General features: G+C 39.2%; 2 protein-coding genes across 2 annotated transcripts in view; both read left to right on the plus strand.

The window, feature by feature from the left end:
- Positions 1 to 22715, plus strand: part of LOC140935402 (uncharacterized) — a 49085-nt gene that overhangs the window by 1737 nt on the left and 24633 nt on the right. The window contains exons 2-11 of the mRNA XM_073384954.1: positions 1037 to 1154; positions 1642 to 1742; positions 2389 to 2490; positions 2991 to 3030; positions 3520 to 3614; positions 7624 to 7729; positions 8414 to 8498; positions 9219 to 9306; positions 10153 to 10275; positions 11816 to 11987. Of these exons, the coding sequence (XP_073241055.1) occupies positions 1037 to 1154; positions 1642 to 1742; positions 2389 to 2490; positions 2991 to 3030; positions 3520 to 3614; positions 7624 to 7729; positions 8414 to 8498; positions 9219 to 9306; positions 10153 to 10275; positions 11816 to 11983 (1026 nt within the window). The 3' untranslated portion in view covers positions 11984 to 11987. The remainder of the gene's footprint in view (positions 1 to 1036; positions 1155 to 1641; positions 1743 to 2388; positions 2491 to 2990; positions 3031 to 3519; positions 3615 to 7623; positions 7730 to 8413; positions 8499 to 9218; positions 9307 to 10152; positions 10276 to 11815; positions 11988 to 22715) is intronic.
- Positions 20285 to 22487, plus strand: LOC140935400 (transcription factor LBX2-like). The gene is made up of 2 exons (XM_073384951.1): positions 20285 to 21017; positions 21385 to 22487. The coding sequence occupies exons 1-2, from the start codon at positions 20726 to 20728 to the stop codon at positions 21705 to 21707; spliced, it is 615 nt and encodes a 204-aa protein (XP_073241052.1). The 5' UTR covers positions 20285 to 20725; the 3' UTR covers positions 21708 to 22487.

Below are 22715 nucleotides of genomic sequence, written 5' to 3' on the forward strand. Positions count from 1 at the left end.
CAAGTCTATTCATTTATCTCATCCTATGTAAGATTATTATGTCAGTTCGGTTTCTATTGTTAATATATCTTTTGCACAGCCCATCTTTAAAACCTTATAACTAGACTTGCAACACTGAGGTGGACTGCGTAAGGGCGGAAATAGGCATTAAGAAAGTCTACCTTACAACTTACATGTGTACTTTATAAACAACAGAAAAGTTAAATAAAAGAAAGAAAGAGAGAAAGAAGGCGGGAACAAGAGAAAACTGCAGAGAAAGGGGGAAAATCCCCTTTCTATCCTCTCATCTCTCTATCCTTCCCGCGCCCCTTCGCTCAGCTCTCTATTTCGCGCCGCAGGCTATCCAAAGCCTAGTAAAAACTAAGTAAAGACATCTCCTCTCGCGGGCACACAGGTTACTGTCAGACCACTGGAACAAAGCTACAAATGTAGATGCTGTAAACACGGAACTTAAGCAAATTCGTTTTTGAGCGACGCACGTCAACCGGAAGTGAGGTCTTTTTCATTTTAAAGTACCTTGACGCTACCAAATTTGTATTTCTAAGTGTCTTTACTATTATAGGGACGATTTGTCTAAAAATTTGGGCAAAACTACCATCCAAAAATGGAAAAAAAAAACACTTCCGGTTGACGTGGGTCGTTTCACTCCTATATATGCAGATAGTATGCTGTGGTTCATACCAGGAGCCAATAACCCGGCGTTTTTTCGGACCGGTTTATTTTTAGACACATTTTAGGGCAATTTTCCCGCGAAAATGGAATCTCCTTCACGTCTATGAACGCATTCGAAGTGTAAGATATCAAAAAGGAAAACGTAACGTGTTTAAAAGGCAAAAATGATCATTTTTAGGTCTGTAGGTTTTGCGGACTGGTTTGTGGGACTTTGATGATATTCTAAATTCGCGTCAAAACCGTTCCAAAAATAAACTGGTCCGTGAAAACGCCGTGAACCGAGTACATTGAAGTTGCTCGCTCCAGCTTATGGGCTCCTGCATGTTCATACTCATCAGCACTGTATATGTATTTTATTTTACAGGGGTATGTGTTGGTTCCGCAGTTCTTTGAAAAAAGTGAGTTAGAGTCTGTTATCGCAGCCATTTGCGAGCTGGTTGATCAACTGGCAGATAAACTCTACGATGCTGGGAAAATTCAAGGTAGACTATTTTAAAAACCATGTAAACTTAAATTCAAGTTACGGAAACTACGGGGACTCCCTTGTTTTCGTTCCCTCGAGCGCGCTAGGACTCGCCTCCAACAAGGAGAGAAGAAACGCACCCACGATATTTCCTACTGTACCCTAGGACAATAAGAGACTTCTCGTGGTCTATTCGAATCAAAGCATGGACAAATCCTTTTCGCAACGTTTCCTCACCTGAGGTATAACTGAGGATCAAGCTGTTATGTCTTTTCATAGCCTCTTTTTATAGATAGCCAACATTAAAACCTAGAGCACGCCATTTTAAGAGTACAAACTAAAATTGTTTTGGATAGTCCAGTTAGCGGATAATGGAAACACGCTTAAAAGGTTTACAAGAGTTAAAATGGTTCTAGTATATATATCGATCTAGGGGGGAAAAGGTTTTATCAGTACATACAATACTTTATTTCTTTGTTAAATGCAACATTTTTCTTTTGGTTTAGATAAACACAAGGATGCGTCATTTTATGAGAGACTGATATTGATCGAAAAGCAATTTCCGGGAGCTGCAGTACTGCTTCATAAGCATGGAGTTATGCCAAAGGTAACCCGAATAACCGAGTTTTTACAATTACAAGTCATAAGAAATTTGTTGGAAATCTGGATAGTTTTTGCGGGAGCGAAGGAGAAATGCTGATTTAAAGGATGGTGGAGGGGACTGGGAAGCAGGGTGGTGGAGACAATAATGGAAGTAAGTCTAAAACATAAGCCCCCTCCCCCTCCCCCTCTTATAACCACTTATAAAGTAGAAAAGTGATTTTTTTCTTGGAGTGAAATATAGTAGCTTTCGTTATCAGCTTGTTTCCAGACGAATTTTGTATTCCGCTTATACGCACTCAACCCCCGCATATAAGCTCACTTTAAACCCCTCGTGAACTCGTATAAGCCAAGCTAGCGCTTATGGACGGGAATTTTAACTGTGTTTTTTTCTTTCTTTATTCCTTTTTATTTTCCTCTTTTTTTGCAAATACTACTGGGACTGGACTCAGTAAACGATCGTCGTCCCCTTTTGTCTACGTAGGGGATGCAATAAGTGTTGCAAAATGTTGGGGTGTTTGGTCAGGTCTTGGTCAGATGCATTAAAAAAAGCAAGGAGAAACCCCGTATCTATGAAGCATAATGCAAGCAACCTCCAGGTATTGAATGTTGTTTTACCATTGTGGCCTGGCTCACATGTTGGTATTTAATAGGCTTTTCAAGACTTGTGGAGCAATGAACGACTTTTGAACGTCATCGAGCAGTTTATTGGACCCGATATAGCTGGTCATCCTGTGTGGAACTTAAGGACGAAGGTACGTGTCCTGATACAGCTACCCATCCTGTGTGGAACTTAAGGACGAAACAGGAGCAACTCCTGGACAAAGGTTATATTCCGCTCTGCTCGCTACGTGTCATGGCTCCAAGCCTTTTATTATTCCCCGACCCATTCTCACCCCATATAAGGGAGTACAAGACAGTCTTGGATTTTGGACTCCACGCTAAGGGTTCCGGATTTTAGGAACTGGCTTCCGATTTTATGTCGGTGGAACTTGGATTCTGGATTCCAGTCGTTAGTGGGATTCCGGATTCCTTTAGTTGTATTCCGGATTCCAGAGCCAAGAATTAGCTAGAATTCCTCGAATTCCACAAGCAAAAATTTCCCGGATTCCCTCATGGGGCGACCATTCCATATATGGAGGACAGGTTACACGGAACAAAACTAGACAGTTAGATCTTCTATAAAAGCTCGTTAGGTAACTAAAAATGATGACTAATCTCCTGATGCTGATGTGTTATTATATTATTTTGGCAGACTCCAAAAAACACTCAGGTGACCGTGCCTTGGCATCAAGGTAAAACTCTTAGTTACAAATTACAAAGTCGAGTGTTGAATGCTTCATCTGCTTCGTGTTGAAAAGATGGTTATCCAGGACCATGAGAAAGTGTCTCTCTTGCCCGTCTTTGCAAACTGGTATTGTTGCCTAAATCCGGTAGTCATGAAGGGGACCCTATATCTTAACCAACTTATCTAAAGTTAATTAAACTTAAATTCAAATTCTAATGAGTTTTAGTGACAAAGACATAGAGCTCTACCTATATTCGTGCTAAAACTTCAACAAACTGCAGATTTTGTGATCATATAATTTGTTTGCTACCATTATTGCATATAAAAAAGTTATGTCGACATTCTTATCCCATTTCTGATGAATTTTATTTCTTTCCATTCATTTGATTTCATCTATTCTTCCATTTTTAACAAGGTAACGCTGACTTAGTTACGACATTGGTATTGCCTAAATACCAAGGGTAAATAAAGTCCAGTTTGTTAAAATTTATTCCAGACTGCGCGTACTTGTCATCAGAAGCCTGTGAAATTCTTCAGCCTACAGCTTGGATTCCATTGTTAGATACAAACAGGATGAATGGTTGTATGCAGGTAAAGTATACCTTAATGTCCTTTTGAAGACTAATTTCAGTCGGTATCTTTACAAAAACAATCCTTTTTGCTCAAAATGCCCACAGGAAAAACAAATAATGATATAAAAACGGATTTTAAGATGGCTGCTATTTCCATCGATAATGCGTTGAAGAGATGTACAACTTGCTCAAGTAACGAGCCCATAATCCTGAGCGAGGAGCTGCCATGTCCTCGTGTCACGGCATTTTCACTGACCGGTTTATTTTTAGAGTTATTCCGGCGCGAATTTAGAAAATCTTTCAAATTCCACAAACCAGTAACCAAAACCTTGAGTCGTCAAAATGGTATTTTTGTCCTTTTAATGACGTTTATTTTCCTTTTTTGATATCTTATAGCTCGAAGGTAAGGAGGTACATCTTCGTAGGAAAAAGTTCCCTTATAGTCAGGTCTCTTAAGGTCAGGATCGTTACAGAGCTGACAAAAGCACCAAACTTTGCACAGCGATAGCTTATTGCAGTACCATGAATATTAGAGGGGGTGCCCAATGCAAATATGCGACTGAAGCGTGCTAAACAGGATTTAATTATTGTAAATTTCACCTACTGGCTTCCCTGTGGTGTTTTGATTGAAAATTGTTATTTAATACCTTAAATTACTCAGAACGCTCTTCTCATATTGTAAACAACAATTTCACTCGAACATCTGGCATTCCCATCCATTATTAGCTTATTGATTGTATAATTAAGTTGATTATTACTGTGCCCTTAAAGCAAGTCCACAGTCCGCCCACATTTTCATAAGTCATTCCTAAGATGGCCTTGTCTTTGCTTCTAACTTGCAAGTACTCAGCTTTTGGGCTTCTCTTATCCTTTTCTAATATACTTCAATTAGAGGAGGCCTTATTGTGTGGCTTAAGCCTTATTTATCAAGTATTACTTGTCATTACATGTCACTTTAAGCTAAAGAAAGCGTATGGCATAGCAATTCACACGCAAAATTTCAGAAAAAAGAAATTGTCAAAGGGTCTGTTGTATCACATATTATCAGGGATTTATGACAGCTGTTCATGAAGAGCAAATAACGAAATGACAGAACCCAAAATAGTTCTTTCCTAAGGAGGTAGTTAATTTTTTAACATAGGCCTGGATACCTTTCAGTCTCTCTTTATGTGCTGGACACACGTGCATGTTTTGACAGAGAAGCAAGCACCGTGGCACAAGTCATATCATTTACAATTCCCGCAGTTGTCTAAGCTTTACAAAGCAAAAACAAACAACAAAGAATCTGGTCTCATAAACGAAAAAAAGAAACAAGTTAGCCCAAGCTTCAAAAAACAGCACACTTTATCATGAAGCCTCTACATTTGGCATTGAAGCACCCATGTCCAAAAATAATAACAGCTTATCAAGTCGTAAAAGTGAGACTCAAGTGGTACAAGATTAACTGCTTAACTGTAGAAAGGGGGCCGGGCTAACTTTTAGGGCCTGTTTACATGGAGGAGGGGGACCCCAGGTAGGCATGGTAACCCACTTAGATAGGTTAACCCGCCTGCCCATATAATCTCTCATTTTAATTTGATCACGTTTACATGATAGGTGGGGTGACCCTTCAAGGTGGGTAGCCCGGTCTGCCACACGAGGTAACCCTCTCAGCTGAGGTCATATTTTGTTATGTCAACGTTTCAAGGTGAGGTAACCCAGGCTAGTCGGGGCCGGATTCTTGATACATCAAATTCACGCAAAATTCACTTTGGCGCCGGGTGGCTTCACATAATTATAACAGTAGAACAATAGAAAGCCACAACACTGAAGGTTGCAGCAAGAGCAGCAAGTGAGCGTAGACGTGGTTTGCCAGCATTTTTCTTGTTTACGTGCTTAGCGACCATTCAATAATCTTGAGAAACTGCACCCCAGGATGGTGGGGTTGTAAGATTGCATGTAAAGGAGGGTTATTTTTTACCTCACCTAAGCAGGTCACCTCACCTACCTGGGGTCCCCCACCTTTATGTTAACAGGCTTTAAGTCTCAGGAACCGTGAAACTGGTAATAAACGGTATACCTAACCCGGGACTAACTTTGATACTACTTCCGTCTTCAAGATGGTCAGCATAGCAGCCAAAGGAGCCGTTATATCGGTGTAACACGAATATTAGATTGCGGTTGTTTCATGCGTCTCGTTTTGTCACTTTTTGTTTGTGTTCGTTTTTGTCACCATCATGTTCAAAACACCCCTACTAACAAAATATTTCGTAAAACTCTTTAGAATGATATTCAGCAATAAAAACAAGGTGTGACCAGGAGCCGATTTCTAGGCACCTGGTGTGATAACATAGGCATAAGTGAATACAAAGTTTTGTGGTATGTAATCTGTCAGAAATCTGTTTGAGTGGTCAAAGTTAGAGCTGATGAGGTTCTTTACCATGACGACTCCATTATTATAAGGGACCAGGCCTTAATTATTGTTAACCCTTGCTTTTTTTGGTATTTTCTGTAATTTTCCACAGCGTTATTTTGTGAAAAGTTGGTAACTAAATTGCTCCTGAGGAATTCATGATCGTAAGATTTCGTAACCACGGGGTATTCGCCTAATTGCATCAAACAAATTACATTCATTTTCATAAATGATGCATCATTGGTTGGCTAAAAGAGGCCTTGTTCCCGTAAATTTCAGCTCTTCTGAAGTTAGTTTGTTTGTAAATTGTAACGCACGCGACGACCATCCCTTTTTTTGAAAGATCGTATAGACCTACCATTAACACTCTGGTACAAGGACTCTGAAGTGAATCAGCTCCTAAAAAGGTGTCTAGGCATGCAGGGACCTCATACACTTCTTTGTAAATGCAAATGTGTAAAAAAATAATTAAGAGTGTTAAAAATTCCAGGAGAGGCATGTTTTACAACCTCGTCCCCAGGGCTTTATAAAAAGGTAGAAAAAGGTAAAGCGACCATATTTTACGTCAATAACTTGTGACAGTAATAATAACTGAAAAACTTGAGGTCGACGGTGCGCTTCTTTTACCCTCCTCTCTCCATTAATGCTCCGTTTTAAGGGTATTTAAAGCTAGTCAAAGCTACACAGAAAGAAGAGAAGTTGAACAAAGGATGTGTTGACGCCGGCAATCGAACCTCGGGACCTCGCTCACCGAAGGCTGCGCACTAACCAACTGTGCCACCCTTGCTCCTCCTTTTTCCCCTGAGGACGAGGCTGACATGTTTTAACCATTATCTCAAGGACAGGGTTACCAACGAAGCAAATTATAATCTAATCTTAGCTGCACAATTACAAAGTGGGTGCGTTGTCAGTTACGGTTCATGAGGTCGTTCATGTGGCATGTCAAAATTTAACGATTCTATCGTTTAGGATGTGATACATTTGGGTTTTATGTTATTGTATGACATCTTTGAAAGCTGGCTTTGTGATCTGTTTAAATTGATATGTAATGATATTATCACTGGCAAGTCTTAGCAGTGACACTGATAGCCGCACAGACCGCACAGTGAATATCGCCACACTTACCGTGTGGAGACTGGGCACTAGTCAGTATTATGTACATGTAAAACAATTTTGAATAGTTAAAATTAAAATTAAAAACTTAAAAATTTGAAACAAATCAAACAAGAAGAATACTCACCACAGGGTCCCCAATCTGCTATTTTAGGTGAAAGTTAACCCCCGCTTTTATCTGTAATTAGGACCATTTGTAACGGGCACCCCCTCCAGTATTAATCAGTAGGTGCTAAGGAAGCTCTGTGTCAAATTTGACACTTTTGTCACGTCTGTAACGATCCGGCCTATATTTTGCACTAAGAGACCTGACTATAAAATGTATCAGGAGCTAAAAATCTATCGGTCCGTGAAAATTAAGGCCGTTACATAGGCCTAGGTATAGAAGGAGAGGGTGGTAAAGGGCTTCTAAGGATGACAGAAGATGGAATTTTGGCAAAGAAAGCGGTGCAATGGGGGCCCAACGAGCTGGTTAATGGAAGGTCATATATCCTTAACTTATAATAATCTTTGGTTCCTTCAGGTAGCACGGGGAGGTCACAGAAAAGGTACACTAGCAACACACACCTGCTGTGCCGGGGATACTTGGTATGTTGACCTTGCTGAGGACGAAATGAAAAAGACATTAGGTAAGACCCTGGGAAATTTGAGGATATCAATTCTAATTGAGCCGTATCGATCGTCATTTTTCTTCTTTTCTTCCGGTATCCTGTGGCTTTACATAAGCCATATCAGTCTAAAATAAAATCTACAATATGGTTGTGCAAGTTCAAACCCACCAACAGCCCTATTTATTTCATCAACTTGGAGTTTTATTCTGTCTCATTTTAAAACCTACACATTTTTAACCTCTAATATAATGCAAATGCTGACATCAATTAGGTTATCGGGCCCAAAAATACATAGGGTCTTCTTATGAGTCCCAAGTTGACGCAAAAAAGGTGACTGGCAGATACTATAAAAACGCTATCAGTTATTACTATAATTATAATGATGATGATGATGATGATGATGATAACGGGGGTGCCAACGTTCCTCACTTGTACCAAATGGCTGAATTACGGAGGAACCAGAGAGGTGAGATCGAATGTCAGCATGTATTAAAGGTGCACTATGCAGCCGCTTCATTCCATGTTTGGTCTCACCGCACCCACCCAAACCAATGACGGCAAATGTCAGATAGACTATGACACCGAGGCCTACGTCCCGCACTCTTTCCATCAAACGTCATCAGAATCTTTGAATTAGGTTTTGCAGAAAGATCAACTTTACTAAGAAGTGATCATTGTCTTTCTCAATTTCATATACGATAGATGTGGATTTCGAGAAAGACATTGTGCTTTGTGAAGTTCCCTTTGGAGGAGTTCTGTTTATTAACAATCTGGTGCCACATAGAAGGTCTGTGTTTTAGTATGTGTTCTTTTCTTCTTCTTGACTTTTAAAGTGGCTTTGTCACAAAGTATCCGATCCCATCTTTCTAAAAGGCTACAAAAAACGTCTTCGCGTCAATTCAAAAGGAATGGCCCAGTTTTGTTATTTAAGACTTTTTTTGGCACCAAATCTGTTCCCTCTCGTCTTTTGCTACGCATGGTAAAGATGAACATGAATTGAAATTTGAAAAACAGGATCACTATTTGTATATTTGGGCAACGGCACTGAGTGTAAAGACTTCAGCAAAGAATTGATTGACCAGTAAAACATTCATATCCTAAGGTCCGATAAACTAATTTCCCGCATATTATCGGTCAATATGCGCAGATGGAGTCATAGCTGAAGTTGGGTGCATCATGGCAAAATGGTAGGCGAAGAGAAGTTTAAACTTAGTCACAGAGTCCAAATAATAGGTCAACAACAACCGAGGGATTCTGAACAGGTATCTCTATTACGAAGACAGCTGTGTCTTGAATGCTGTCTTTTAAAATGAGATGAAGAAAAAAAAAATGTTGACGACATGAACTGGCTGCACTCTACTGTCACCCCTGTAGCTCTAAGACCAGATCTACTTGATTGTTTTACTTGTTGGAAACACCAGGTGTAGTACACATCTTTATTGAACATTGCCCTCAACTGATTTTCCGATGACTTCTAAACAGTTTAAAACGTCGACTTACATTTTAGTCTGGAGAACGTTTCAGACAAGATTCGATGGAGTCTGGATCTAAGGTGGCAAAGACCTGATAAACCCAATGGTTTTTATGGCCTCAAGGTACGTAGGTTGTCGTACAACCAATGAATCGAAATGCATTTTCAGTCCTTGCCTGGTTCAGCCCAGGCCTCTAGTCTTACACAACAGAACTCAACACAACAACAAAAAACAACAAACAAGTTTATTCAGTATTACCATTTTGTACAGGTGTTACCGATTAAAATAGCAATAAAAAGCTAAATTTAAGGAAATGAAGATATAATGGAATGGTAGAATTAATTATGTTTCTTTCGTCTTTCAAATGCTTGAAAGACGAAATTAGCAGTTAGCTTGCTGATATGTGAATCAGTATTGCTAAAAAGAAAACAGACTTTATCATGGATATTGTAATTTGTGAATAATGTATTTCCGTCGTTGATTTTAATAAAAAGAGTCTTTCTCAAGACATTATACACAAGACTTACAATATCTGTGGAAGAAGTAAGACACCTCCAATCCTTGTTTTTCGGTTTGACGGTAATTTCTCACTACCTAGACCGTAATCTGAGTTTGTACATGAAAGCAGACTTGACTTTTCAGCAAACGGATCGAAAAATACTTAAATCACCGGATGAACTGGCTTCACGGGACTGTGGCATAAGGCCTTAGTTCAGCCCATCGGTTTGTTATTTTGCCAAAATGAAATCGCAGATATCAAAAACACTCAAAACCAGCACTTTACGCCTTCAAACGTGTCTCCTGATAGTAAGTTATAATTCCGAGTTACAAGCAGCGAAGAGTAAAAAGAATAACTAACTTTCATAGTTCACGGTTGCAATCCTTTTCATTCTTTGCTTTGTTTACCTTGATGCTAAAATCCGTACAGGAACTTTCTTTGGGTTGACAAACCTTTCGGGTTTTTTTTAGGAGAATATTTTACTCCGTACATCAAGCGACCCTAACTATTTGGTAGACTGGGCAGAATTTGCCTCACGTGACAGAACAAAATTGCAGCGTGCTCATCCAGGCGTGCAGGCCAAAATGGAGAAGGTAATAGAGAGATTTAGCATCATTTTACGGTAAACCAAACGTCAGTTTGTACTTGTAGTTTATGGCTGTTTCATCAAAGGTAGCCCAAGCTCGAAATATGCGCGTCGGTACAGTTGTGTAATCGCTTGAATACAATTTTTTATGGGAAGAAACGATTGTTTCTGTAACCTACTAACTTCTTTGAGAGAGAATAAACTGGTCATGCATGCTTCTAGCTTTGAGCTCGGGCTACCTGTGGTTTTATCCATAGTCATTTGCTTGGAACGTTTTTATGTGCTAGTTTGCCTAAATTGAGAAATTGTCAACTTGAATCCCACCTTTACCGTTTTTCGTATTAAAACTTGACTCCAGTTCTGTTCTGCGCATCTCTCAACGCCGTGAAAAAAAGCTTCCGCGCAGAAACTTCATTAGATCAGAATAACTTTTTTAAAAGACGATATGATCATCGCAATGTTGATTGCAATTTAAGCAAATGCAAATAAACCCGAAAAAATTTTTCGGGACTTCAACGGGATTCGAACACATGGCCTCTTCGTTAGCGCTGAAGTGCTCTACCATTTGAGCTATGAAGACCCAGTGAAAGGAATGAAGCATGGAGATGATGTGAACTGCAGAAATACAAATTTTAAATGAAGATACGATCTATCGTCGATTGAACGAAAATTAAATGGAAATCTAGAGAATCAACGAACACTTTACATTCAAATAATTGATTCTTGTTTTTCACGTTAGGTATTCCCGCCAATAACATGGCTCCAGCCTTATAATATATACTGAAACCACACACGATCCACACTTCCCTCTGATTGGCTCTGACGAACAGCTAGCGCTCGAAACGTTAGCTTCTGTCCGGTCTCCCGAAGGTGGCCAACTACCTTATCAACTCAGTTCATAAAGGTGATGTTACACGGGACGATTCGCAACGACGATTTTTAGCCTAACACATCGTTGCAATGTTGCAACAATGCTGCAGCCTTTCAAAACAATATCACAACAATGCTGCAAAGCTGAATTGTGCTAAAAATCGTCATGCGAATTGTCTCTTGTCACATCAGCTTAAAACTTTGTAGTTCTTTGTATTTCACACTCCGACTGACGCAACACCACAGTTTCTTTAGAGGCAAGAGAGAATGATGGGAAGGCGGGTGGAAACGCCCAGTCTAGTCCTTGGGATATGTAATTTCACCAAAGTTATTTTTAGACCAGATAATAAATCGGGAGAGGTCCGGAGAGGTCCGCAAAATTTTATTCGGTGTTTTCAAGAGAGAATTCAATTGCTTGCGTAGCTGGCGGGATTAGCGTGGGAGTGCTGTTTTGCCGGCGGAGCCACGATAACATAACCTTATAGATAAGTGATTTTAGCAAAAACGTCTGCTGAACCGCTACAGCAGCCATGTAGGTTCTATCCAATAAAATATCGTCCTAATCGAAATATCTCAATGTCATTTGTGGCGCTTTTATAGATCTTGATTTGAGGAAAGAATCCTTTTGAAAGAAGGTTTGTATCAGGATAGTTTATTTTTCATCATTGTCATAACAGGGGGATATCCAACTAGACAAAGATCCTGAGTTTGACACCACAATTGTCGGTCCGTGGATGGGCAAATGGGAAATAGTTCACCACAACAAGCACACTGTGCAATACAAAGACCCTGGAGATGATACAGAAGCCTGGACCAACTATCAGTCAACGTGGACTAAAGCATGATTAAGTAATTGATTTCCAGTGTAAGAAGATTCAGAAATTTTTTTTTTTTTTGGGAGGGGGGGGGTGGGGTTGGGGGTTAGTACTTAGGTTGTTTTAGCTTATAAATATCTCGGAATGACACTGACCCCGTATGGAAATTTTAGTTTAGCTAGAGAAGAGTTAAAAAAGTTGGGCGTAAGGCAGTTTATAAACTAAGAAAAGAGATGGGTGACAACTTTAGAGAAAATATTATGCTGACAATTAAGACGACTGTTTTTGCAGACTACCTTGGTCTGGGGGCCAACAATTCCGGTTAGTGAAACAAAGCCACGGAAATCGAGATTCAAGGACTTCAAGCCAAATACCCTCTGTCCCTTAATCTGCTTAACAGTACTGAATACCCCCCCCCCCCCATTCAATTATGCTGACAATTAAGCTATTCGATGCTCTGATATCCCCCATACTTCTCCACGGAAGTGAAATTTTTGGGTGTTGACTGAAACGACCAAATAGAAAAAGATCCCGCAGAATTAGTTCACACTAAATTCTTGAAATGGTTGCTAGGTGTCAATAAATACTGCAGCAACAATGCATATAGGGCTGAAAGAGGATAATACCCAATAAAAATCGAAGCACAATATAGGAATTTAAGTTTTGGCTAACTCTAACCAAACACCCAAAACACAAATTATCACAGGTGGTTTATAATGATATGAAGTCGAGGATGAATAAGGAATTATGGAGCCAAAAAATCAAACGCGTATTAGACCAAATAGAGCTGGGATACCTCTGGACAAAAGCACATGAAAATGACATAAGAAACTTGAACATTATCAAACAAAGACTGAAAGACATCGAATTACAAAGATGGTTGAGTGACGTAAACAATGACGTAAGGAAAGACGCCAACCAAAAGAACAAACTAAGAACCTTCCGAAAATTTAAAACAATAGAAAATTATAAATGTAAAGATTATCTCCGTCAGGTCACCAACATCCGACACCGGATAACTCTAACTAAACTCCGTCTAAGTAATCAAAAATTGGCGATAGAGACAGGTCGGTATGTAAGACCTTATAAGATACCGGAAGAGAGGATCTGTCCTATCTGTAAAAAAGACGTAGAAGATGAAATATACTTTTTAACTCTGTGCCCTGTGTATCAAGAAAAAAGAAGTACTTTATTTGAATACTTAAACAAAGAATACAGAATATCAGTAAACAGAATGGCACCAGATGATGTTTTTCTGTTGTTAATAAACCCTCCGAGCAAGAACAAACCAGTGCAAAAGTTATTTGCAAAATACGTATTCGACTGCTATGAGGAAAGAAGTTCATTAGTTCTTTAGGTTACATTGATTATAGTTCCACTATTGTGCAATTTGTGTCATGATTTTAAATTATTTGGATAAAGTCGGTGTACATAGGACTGCATAAGACTCTAAATGAAGCATGGTCTTGCCTTGTCTTGTCTTGGGTATGTGCCGCTGGCCTCTCGGGGCCCCTACCCCGTTATAGTCTATTCTGTGGCCAATTATAAACCCCATCTTAGTCACTTTTGGCAAATGTAAATTTTCGAGATCCCAACTTAGTCGTTTGCTATTTATGTGTCAACCTTATCAGTCTTTTAAATTGGTCATCCTAAATGAATTGACCCATTTTCTAAATTGAATGAAGAACACTTTACCTTTCACCTACAGTACAAATATTCTGGTAGTTTGTTAACCTTTTAAGGTTAGCAAACGTACCAGAAATCCGAAAATGTACGACCCCCTTTTAGTAACTCTAATGAAAATGCAACCCCATTATAGTCAGTCCAGTCGTGAAAATGCGACCCCATCCAGAGGCACATCCCCATTAGTTACATTAGCCTCTTATAAGGAAGTAGCCATTCACCTGCCAGAAAGCTTTGCTCGGAGGGTGGGCTTAGGGTAGTGAAAGGTTGGGTTATGTTAGTCCTCACCTTGTCCTAAATTTTCTCCCGCGAACAATGTTTAGTGATAAGCTTCTGTGCCGATGATTTAAAGTTTTTGATCTAAGGAGATCGACCAGCTCTGAAATCAGAGGAGCATGATAGAAATTTAAATTTATGAGGAGAATAATGGATTTCTGAAGACTGATGAAACAATTCATATGATGATGATGATGATGATGATGATGACGACGACGATGATAATGATGATGATGATGGTGACGACGATGATGATTTTCTGATACTATTTTTCTTGTAATTTTGCAATATAACGCCAAATAAAAGCGAGATTTCCCTTTCATTTACGGTATAACAACAAAATCGGACTTTTCTGTTGAAGTTATATAAAGATTATAGAACTTATGAGTCTTATCTCAGGAGATATTTTTCTTGTCAGCTTTTCTATCACACTTTTTTTATGCTGTTTTTAGAACTTCTTTCCAGTCTTAGCTTGCGGCTGCTGGTATACCAGAAACAGGCTTTTTGTCCACCGACAGTCATTACTTTCAAAGAATTTACTCCGCTTGGGAAAACAGTCAAAACAGTTTTTAATTACGACCAATTAAGGACCCACGCATAGCTCGCCACGTCAATTTTCCGTTGTTAGAGATAAAGGACTTATACACCTTGGCGTTGGGGGGCCTGGAGGCCAACAATTCGGGTTAGTGAAACAAAGCCACGGAAGTCCAGATTCAAGGACTTCAAGCCAAATACCCTCTGTCCCTTAATCTGCTCAACAGTACTGAATACACCCCCCAAAAAATCAACCACCATTTGTAGGTGTCAGAACACGGCGAGTTCTAAGCTACCCTTCAGATACCCTGTTGCTAGAGCATTTATTTTTTTTTTAAGCAAATTTTCGAATTTCGAAAAAGACAAGAGGAAATTTCTTAGTTAGGGGGTTGTTCTAGGCGCGAGCTCCCACGAGTTAATTTTTGTCGGCCCACCTGTACCAACAAGAAAGTTTTTCCTGCCACCTCTAAATGTCTATGACAAATACCAGACACTTTTTGTTCCAGAAAGCCTGCAGAATTACTAACTATCTTTCATATCAGTGAACTGATATTCCTAGTAGTGCATTACGATCATTGCAATTGCTATTAACTTAAATTAGGCAATTTTGAGTCAAATACTGCATCGTTCATTCAAGGCAATCGCTCATATTGACTTCAAAATTTATGATTACATGACCAACGGAAGGAAAAACTAATGAAGTGCTAGACACGCCCCCCTGGTTTCTACCCCCCTCACAAGATTAAGGCATTAACACCTTGGTAAATTATCCAGGCAGGTAAAAACACTTTTCAATTGATAAAAAGTTGACAGTGCTAATCAGCTAAATGTGTTTAGGAATGAATAAAAAGTGTACATAAAGTACGTGAATCGTTCGGGGCTTTGGAGCGGAATGTTTATATGAACTAACAACGTCCAGCTATTTGTATACAGTGCGTAAGTCTTTGCAGAAATGATTTGCACTTTAAAACAAGTATGTGGTGTTGAACCCGTCCGATCACCATTCGACATGATTCGAATCATGACTTAACTTTCTCTATTTTCTTCATCCTTTCCAGTAACTCAGAATTTTTTTGATTCTTTCGACTCTAAATTTTCCGAAATCCCAGTTTCTGTTTTCTCCGGGAGGTTCGAAAAAAACCACTATTCCACTGCATTTTTCGTAAGTTTTAACACAAGGAATTGATGAAGAAGGGAATTGATAAGATTTACCAGTATCATTAAAACTTCATCTCGCCGATGATGATTTTGGTTCTTTTAATCCTTAGATTTTGTTTCTTTTTGTTTACATTTTTAATTTTTTTTTTCAGTTACTCGATTATTCAAACTTTTGAACAAGTGGTTGCACAACTACAGAAATTACTTGTTAGTCCACCGAAAAGGAAATGAGTGAGATTTCAACCCCAGACTCAGAACTTACACACACAAACTAAATAACACCAAGTGAAAGTGCAACTCAGAGCTTTCATGTGACGGGTTCATACCCTGGACTCAAAGGTTCTTCTTGAAATTTTTCCCCACGTGAGAGAGAGCGAGCAACGACTATGCTAGGACTCGTTTTAGCCGCCTTCCCCCCCTCGCTCTCCCTCTCCCTCATGCTCACGCGTAGGAAAATTTCAAGAAAAACCTCTAGGACCAGTGTATCAGATTCACTGTTTCACATTAAATTTCTTTTAACCCTTTAAACCCTAAGATTAAAAGCATTTGAATTTTTTTAAAATTAGTTTACCCACCCGCGTTCGCTATGTGCAGTGAAACAAAATGCTAAACATTGTCTTCTGGTCTGACGGGCGTATTTGCGGCTGTAGGAGAATCTACGACCCCTGCAATATACAGTGAGAATTTTAAATGATTCATCAATTTTAAAAATATATTTTTAGAGACCTTTTACTGTCCGGAGGGTCAGCAATTACTAACAAATTGATAATTCCGGTTGCAATTCGTCAGACCGGATATCGTCGCTGCTTGGGAAATAAAACTCATGTAAAATAATGGTGAGATCCAACGATACTCAGAAACTTTAATAAGTAACAATAGAAGTTTCTTCGCTTCTTTCTCTTCACCAGCGCTCTTTATACAGTTTCAAGCGTTCCAGAGAGGTGGGGCATTAAACGTATAAGGCTTCAGCAGATTTATCATGGAGTGTTAGCATTTGCATGCCGTTTTTTTTGAGTCTTTGAATGAAATTTATATGGTCCGGTATACTGATCGTTCGGCGTTCAAAAAAACCTAGTTGCCAGCTTTTTAACATGGACATCGGTGATGTTTTTCAGTATTTTGCAAAATGGAAATTTAGATTTTCAATTCATTTTATTTTATGTAATTCAGTCTACCGGTTAAGTGTTAACAGGAACTAATGGAGGACATATGCAAGACATGATTAATAACGTGTTGTAAAAAATAAGGTGAAACTTCGGAAACTTCCATTTAGCGCGGTGGGAAATTTGCTCTGCTGGTTGAGCTTGTCACTTTGAGTACGGATTAGGGGCAAAAATTGACAACTGTGCTTCCTGTTCGGTAAAGGTGAGAAAAAAAAAACGGACATAACTAGCGAGAGAACCAAGGGAGAAAACGCCTTACAGCACCTCATTTTTTAATAGACAAGTGACATTTTGGTGAAATTCTAGCCACAGCATTTACTTAAACAAAATGGAACTTTACAAAAGATAAGTGCAAAAATACGTCTCTCGTTTTCAGGACACTGACAAATCGTACAAAAAAAATAAATGCTCTTTCAATATAACAATAATTTTATTTGTTTTACCAGCGTAGGATCCACATGACTGCTTTAGAACTACAAAGGCGTGCCAATTTAAAACAGCTGGGGTAATTTTTCTTGCGCTGTCGCTTTGCCGATCCGCACTGAGGCACGGCGGAAGAAAACAATTAAAAAATTAGAGTTCTAAAGAGTTTTAGCGCCCGATAAACCTCACTTTCCCCCTCGCTGCTGCCCCAAGAGTGACCAACATCAGTTTCCTCCTAAAAAAATCAATACGTGATCAAGATATAAGGTTGTGAAAATTAAGAAAACGATCACCTAAGGGAAAAGGTTAAATCTTGAACGGAGTCAATTTTCCCAACCAATTCTCTAAGAAAATATAAATAGACAGAGGGAGAATGATATAGATCAGTTTAAAGAATTTGTGTTGGATATGAGGGCTCGAAGGCTTAAGTGCTTTTTGCTTGCGCAATCTTTCTTGCAGGATCTGTAACTGGCGTTGGTAGGAGGCGTTCGAGACTGAGAAAGGTCAATGGAATTTCGTGTGCGTATGAAGCGCGGAGGGCACGCGAGTTTCTCCTTCTTTCTTCTTCCTCGTGCGCGCTTGTCCGCCCAAATTCCCTTACCTGGTGCTAGAGTATCTTCTGTGAATCTAAGCTTTTAAGAGGAATGAACGCCCGCGGGAAAGCTATTTTCCCTTTCTCTTCCAATTCAAACAAACCTGCCACGCGGAAGATATTTTTAGATAGGCTCTGATGAAGACTGGAGCCAGTCTCGAGTTGAAAAAATTTGTAGAAAGTCTCGAAATTTCCTTCCTATATGAAGTGTTTGCCTGCTGACCGCAAGCCAATTACCCTTCTCTTGGGGATTAGCTGTATCTCAGTGTTATTTCATGCTATCTAAAGGGTAATCTCCAGTAAAAATATTGTAAAAGGTCTTGCGTTGTTAGAAAAACACCGTCGTTCCACCCCACATCACGAAGTTGATTTTTAAAGTGCTCTTTCCCTAGTCAGCAACAGAACTACCAAACAATAAATTGACGCTTATAAATACTAAATAATTGACTGAAAGTTTTAATTATAAGCACTGTTTTTAGCGTATGTTAGTGTAGTTACTGGGTGGAACAGCCTTCATATGATAGCGAGAGGATCACGAGGGCCCAGCAACGAATATCTGATAATTTAAGATCCAGTAGACGACGAGTTAAGTGGACGGCTGAGAGAAGAAAACTAAAAGAGTCGGCCAGGATTTGAAGGCCTAATCAGTCAGCCAGCCAAAATACATTACACGTCGTGTGTTATTGGGTATCAGAGGAAAATTTCAGTGTTTTGGCTTGTATATTCCGGTATATTGATAGTTCTCATCGGCTTCGCATAAATGACATAGTTACGTTGCTCTGTTAAATTGGAAAGGCTTCTCCTTATAAAATCACTTTTTATCCGAAGAGTTGTGCGCGATCTATTGTTGCATACCTTGGATGTGCTTTTCACGACCTCTCATGATCAGCTAAAAACCTAATTACTGTTAGTCCGCCAAAAATGTTTATTGGGCAATGACCTATACGTCACCAGAAGATCCGCGTCAGTTAAATGTCTGCTTTGATGATCAATTTAAACTGAACAGAGTAAAATTGTCATACTTAAGTGATTCAAGCACATTTCATTCTTGTTATTTTGACAAAAATAAAAAATGAGCAAGATTGAGTGTAATTCTCTTGACATTCTTCATAACTGCTACAATGAAGCTCAGTTTTGATAATCATTAGCCTTCGTATCTCTCACAGGCAGTTCATAAGTCACAAAAAAAAGCCACCCTTTCAGACATGCAAAAAAAGGAGAGACTAGTCCCTAACATAAAAACTGTATCTCGGACGTTCTAAGGACTCGTATCCACTTACTAACTATTTATTATGATAAAATATTTAGAATTTGTTGTTCTGTAAATGCCTAGAAACATTTGAAAGTTGGCGTTTAAGATCTGCCATCACGGTAAAGGCACTGAGTTGGATCTCTCAGTTTATTTAGCTTTTAAGTTTTACTGATAAATCAATCAGCTACACCCTAGTTTGCATTTAAATGTTTTAAAAAATAATCATTTTGTAAGAAAATTCTAATTCAAAAGAAGTGACTCACTGCACGGCTTACTGAACATAAAAGTAGACCTCGTACTGGGTGACCATTTATTTACTGCTGTGAAAGTCCTACACTTTTCTTATCGTATTTTTTTTTCCTTTCACCTCTTCCTCTTCTTCTTCTTCTTCTCCTTTTTTTTTTTTATAAAACAAACCTCCCGCAGGTGTACATCTGCACTTTAATACAGGCTTTTTATCATAATTCATATTCCGTCATAAACGCCTCATCAGCCGTCTTCTCCCAGTCAGACTAGAGACAAAAGCACACTAACTATATCCCAAATGGAAGCTTCTTAATTGATTGGAACTAAATATAAGGTTTTGAAATTTCCATTAATCGCCGCCGCGTAAAAGCCATCTTGTCTATCATTTACACAGTTGTTAAAACGCTGTCCACTAATTACAGCTGATATAACGGTACTTTTTCGAAAAGTAAAGAAACCAAAACCGCTCTGAATCAGGAAAATAACGTTTTTAAAGTAACTGTCAACATGTTCAAAGGCCTTGTTTTCACGCATTACACTGCAGCCAATTAGCAAGCAGATCTCGAGAAGCGTTTTGAAAAGTGCGGCTGGCATAAACGCTTTTAGGAGAACAAAGATGGAAGCATGTATTTTTGTAGAGTGAACATACTTATTGTCGCAAAATTATTATCATTTTTTGCGCCATTTTCAGTTGTCACCCAATTTGAGTTGGATGGTTTTTTTTCCTCTCTCCTGAGACGAGTATTGAATGCCAGATATGTCCGGCACATAAACTGGCTGCGCATCGCATCGGGGTGCGTGTTCCTTTGGGAAACGTGTCATTGAACAGACAAAAGGCGAAATTAATTAGGAGATGTTAGAGATAATTTTGCTTTGGCAGCATGATAACCCCACAGAATAGCTTTTCTACTCGTGTAACATTATATGCGTTCAGATAAGTGCATATCATTTTGCGTTTTCCAATGGAAAATAACAGAATAAACTTACGGCCTGAAAGCTGTTGACTCAAAAACTCGTGTTTTGCGAGATAATTGTTCCAAGCACTTCATTCACGAATGTGATTTGGCAGCTTCTAAAATGTTTTCTTTGTCCTAACAAGGTTACTTTGATAGCGATGACAGTTTGATTCAATTAATCTTAGGTTTCTAACCTTGACGGCCTGTCATGTTAATTGAATTACCCGGCTGGCGCGCGGATTTTGATTGGCTGACGAGCTGAGCAAATACTTTAATTAATTAGTCATCAATTTCGCACAAGCTGTATAATTTAATTGACGCATCTTAGGGTTGGGTGAAAACTCCGAGGTGGTTTGTGTGATCGGTGAGTTACAAATAAAAGGCATTGCCGCACCACAGTGATTTTCTCCTTCGGCAACGTGAGCTTACGGTCGTCCAGCTGGGTTGTCTTCAACTCTTCGCTCGCTTTCTAGGAGTGGGACATTTTTCATGGAGAGGCAAGGAGTTAAAAACAATTCAAGTTCTCCGAATTCTGCGAACTTGAATGGGAGAAACTCAAACAACCAACATGATAGAGGCAACAAGTTGTTGCCTTTCTCCATAGAAGCCATATTAAGTGCACCGCATCCAAAGAAAGGACCCGCGACAAGAAAAAGAGTACATTCTTCTTCGCGAGAAACTGGCCACGAGGACTTGAGTTCACCTCTCTCAACTCTAGAGGACTTTACGAGTAGCAGTCTACCTGAGCGTGGTGAAAATCAATTGGAAAATCCCGAAATAGGTAAGCCTACAACCTTGTGTATTTCGACAGTTCCCTGCAACAAAAGCCAGGAAGTTCATAGTGGGAAGTAATGCAGCATTAGGTCTTAAAAGCTTTAGCTCTTTGACCGTTTGTAAACAACCTTAGAAAATTCCACTGTCTCAATGAATTCAGGTCCCTTAGCGCATTATAAATAACACTGACCTGTCCAATTCTCCAAGCAATCGAAAAGCAGTTAAAACGGTATTGTTTGCTCTCGATTTGCATGGCAGTTTAAGCTTTGTTAGTAGGTTTTGCCCTTGCGTTTTATTTATTTATACGTGCTCGCTGACCTGCAACTCAGTGAATTTATCAGTCAGCTTAGCAATATGTCGCTGCCTTTTTTCAGCGGCAAAAACTCTTCAGCACAGACTCGTGGCTTTCCAGGCAAGATTGAACGCCAGGAAACGTCGCAAGGCAAGAACATGTTTCACAAATCAACAAATATTTGAGCTCGAGAGGCGGTTCGTGTATCAGAAGTACCTCTCGCCGGCGGATAGGGACGAAATTGCTCATTCACTGGGAATTTCTGGAGCTCAAGTCATCACATGGTTTCAAAACAGACGGGCTAAATTTCGTCGAGATCTCGAAGAAATGAAAAGCGACGTTCAAGCTGCGAAGATTATGGACAACAAGCAAATAAACAAATTGTGCAAGCGTTTGGAAATTTAACTACTTCGATTCAGTCGCCAAGTTTTGACATCCCACAATTGAAAGTCTTCTTCATACAGATTCTTCTCCACATTCACCCAACACTCGGCAGCATTTGACGTGTCCATGTTGTTACAGTGTCTATTTCGAACGCGCTGATCCACAAACTCTCAACCCTCAAAGAATGATTCGAGAAACGCAAGGAAACTTGACTGTCGCGAAGTAAATGTTTTGGAGTACTCGCTTTCACCACTCAAACAACTTGTTGTAAGTGAGCCTTTAGGATTTATTGTTAAGGTTGTTGAACAGTGTTTGTGTTTTTACTTGGTTTTTATTGAATTTGTTGAACAAATCTCCCTTTAGCTAAACATGATTTGTCTCAAGGTTAAATGCTCTGTTGAACTGTGCGGAACGCAATCATAAATCACTGAGTTTTTCTTTGACACAAAAGAAGTTCGACGCTAAACGACCCATAAATCAACTTGCTGTCCACTTAGCCAAGGAAGTCTGAAACTATTTTGGGAAAAAGGTCATATTCAAGAACCGGACATTGCATTTATTTAATCCAACTTGGCCACAAAGTCGGAATTGATGTACATTTTTCGTTTTCTTTCCTTGTACATGCAACAAAATTGAAACTTTAATTCGCATAATTCCTTGTTCATATTTATAAACGTCATTCATGGACAAATTTTAACGATGACACACTAAATATCAAGTTCCTCAATGACTGTAAAGGAAAGTTGTATATATAAATTCATGCAGGTTCCATTTGCGTTAATAAACACCCGTTAAAAGAAGCGTTTGACTGTGCGTTTCATTCTTTATTTAATAAAACGCATCCGCTTGCAGAGGAAGTTGCTTTCGGTCTTCGTCCTTGGAGTGCGCGGATTCGGTGAGATGAAAGTTCTACAAATTCTCAAGGACTTGTTTTTAGGGTGTTCTATTGGAATGACAAGAAATTTTAAAGAAATCGTTAACCCAGAGTTGTTTAAATAGCAAATAAAGGCAACAAATGATTCTTAACAT

Source organism: Porites lutea, chromosome 4, assembly GCF_958299795.1.
Source record: "Porites lutea chromosome 4, jaPorLute2.1, whole genome shotgun sequence".
NCBI lineage: Eukaryota > Metazoa > Cnidaria > Anthozoa > Scleractinia > Poritidae > Porites > Porites lutea.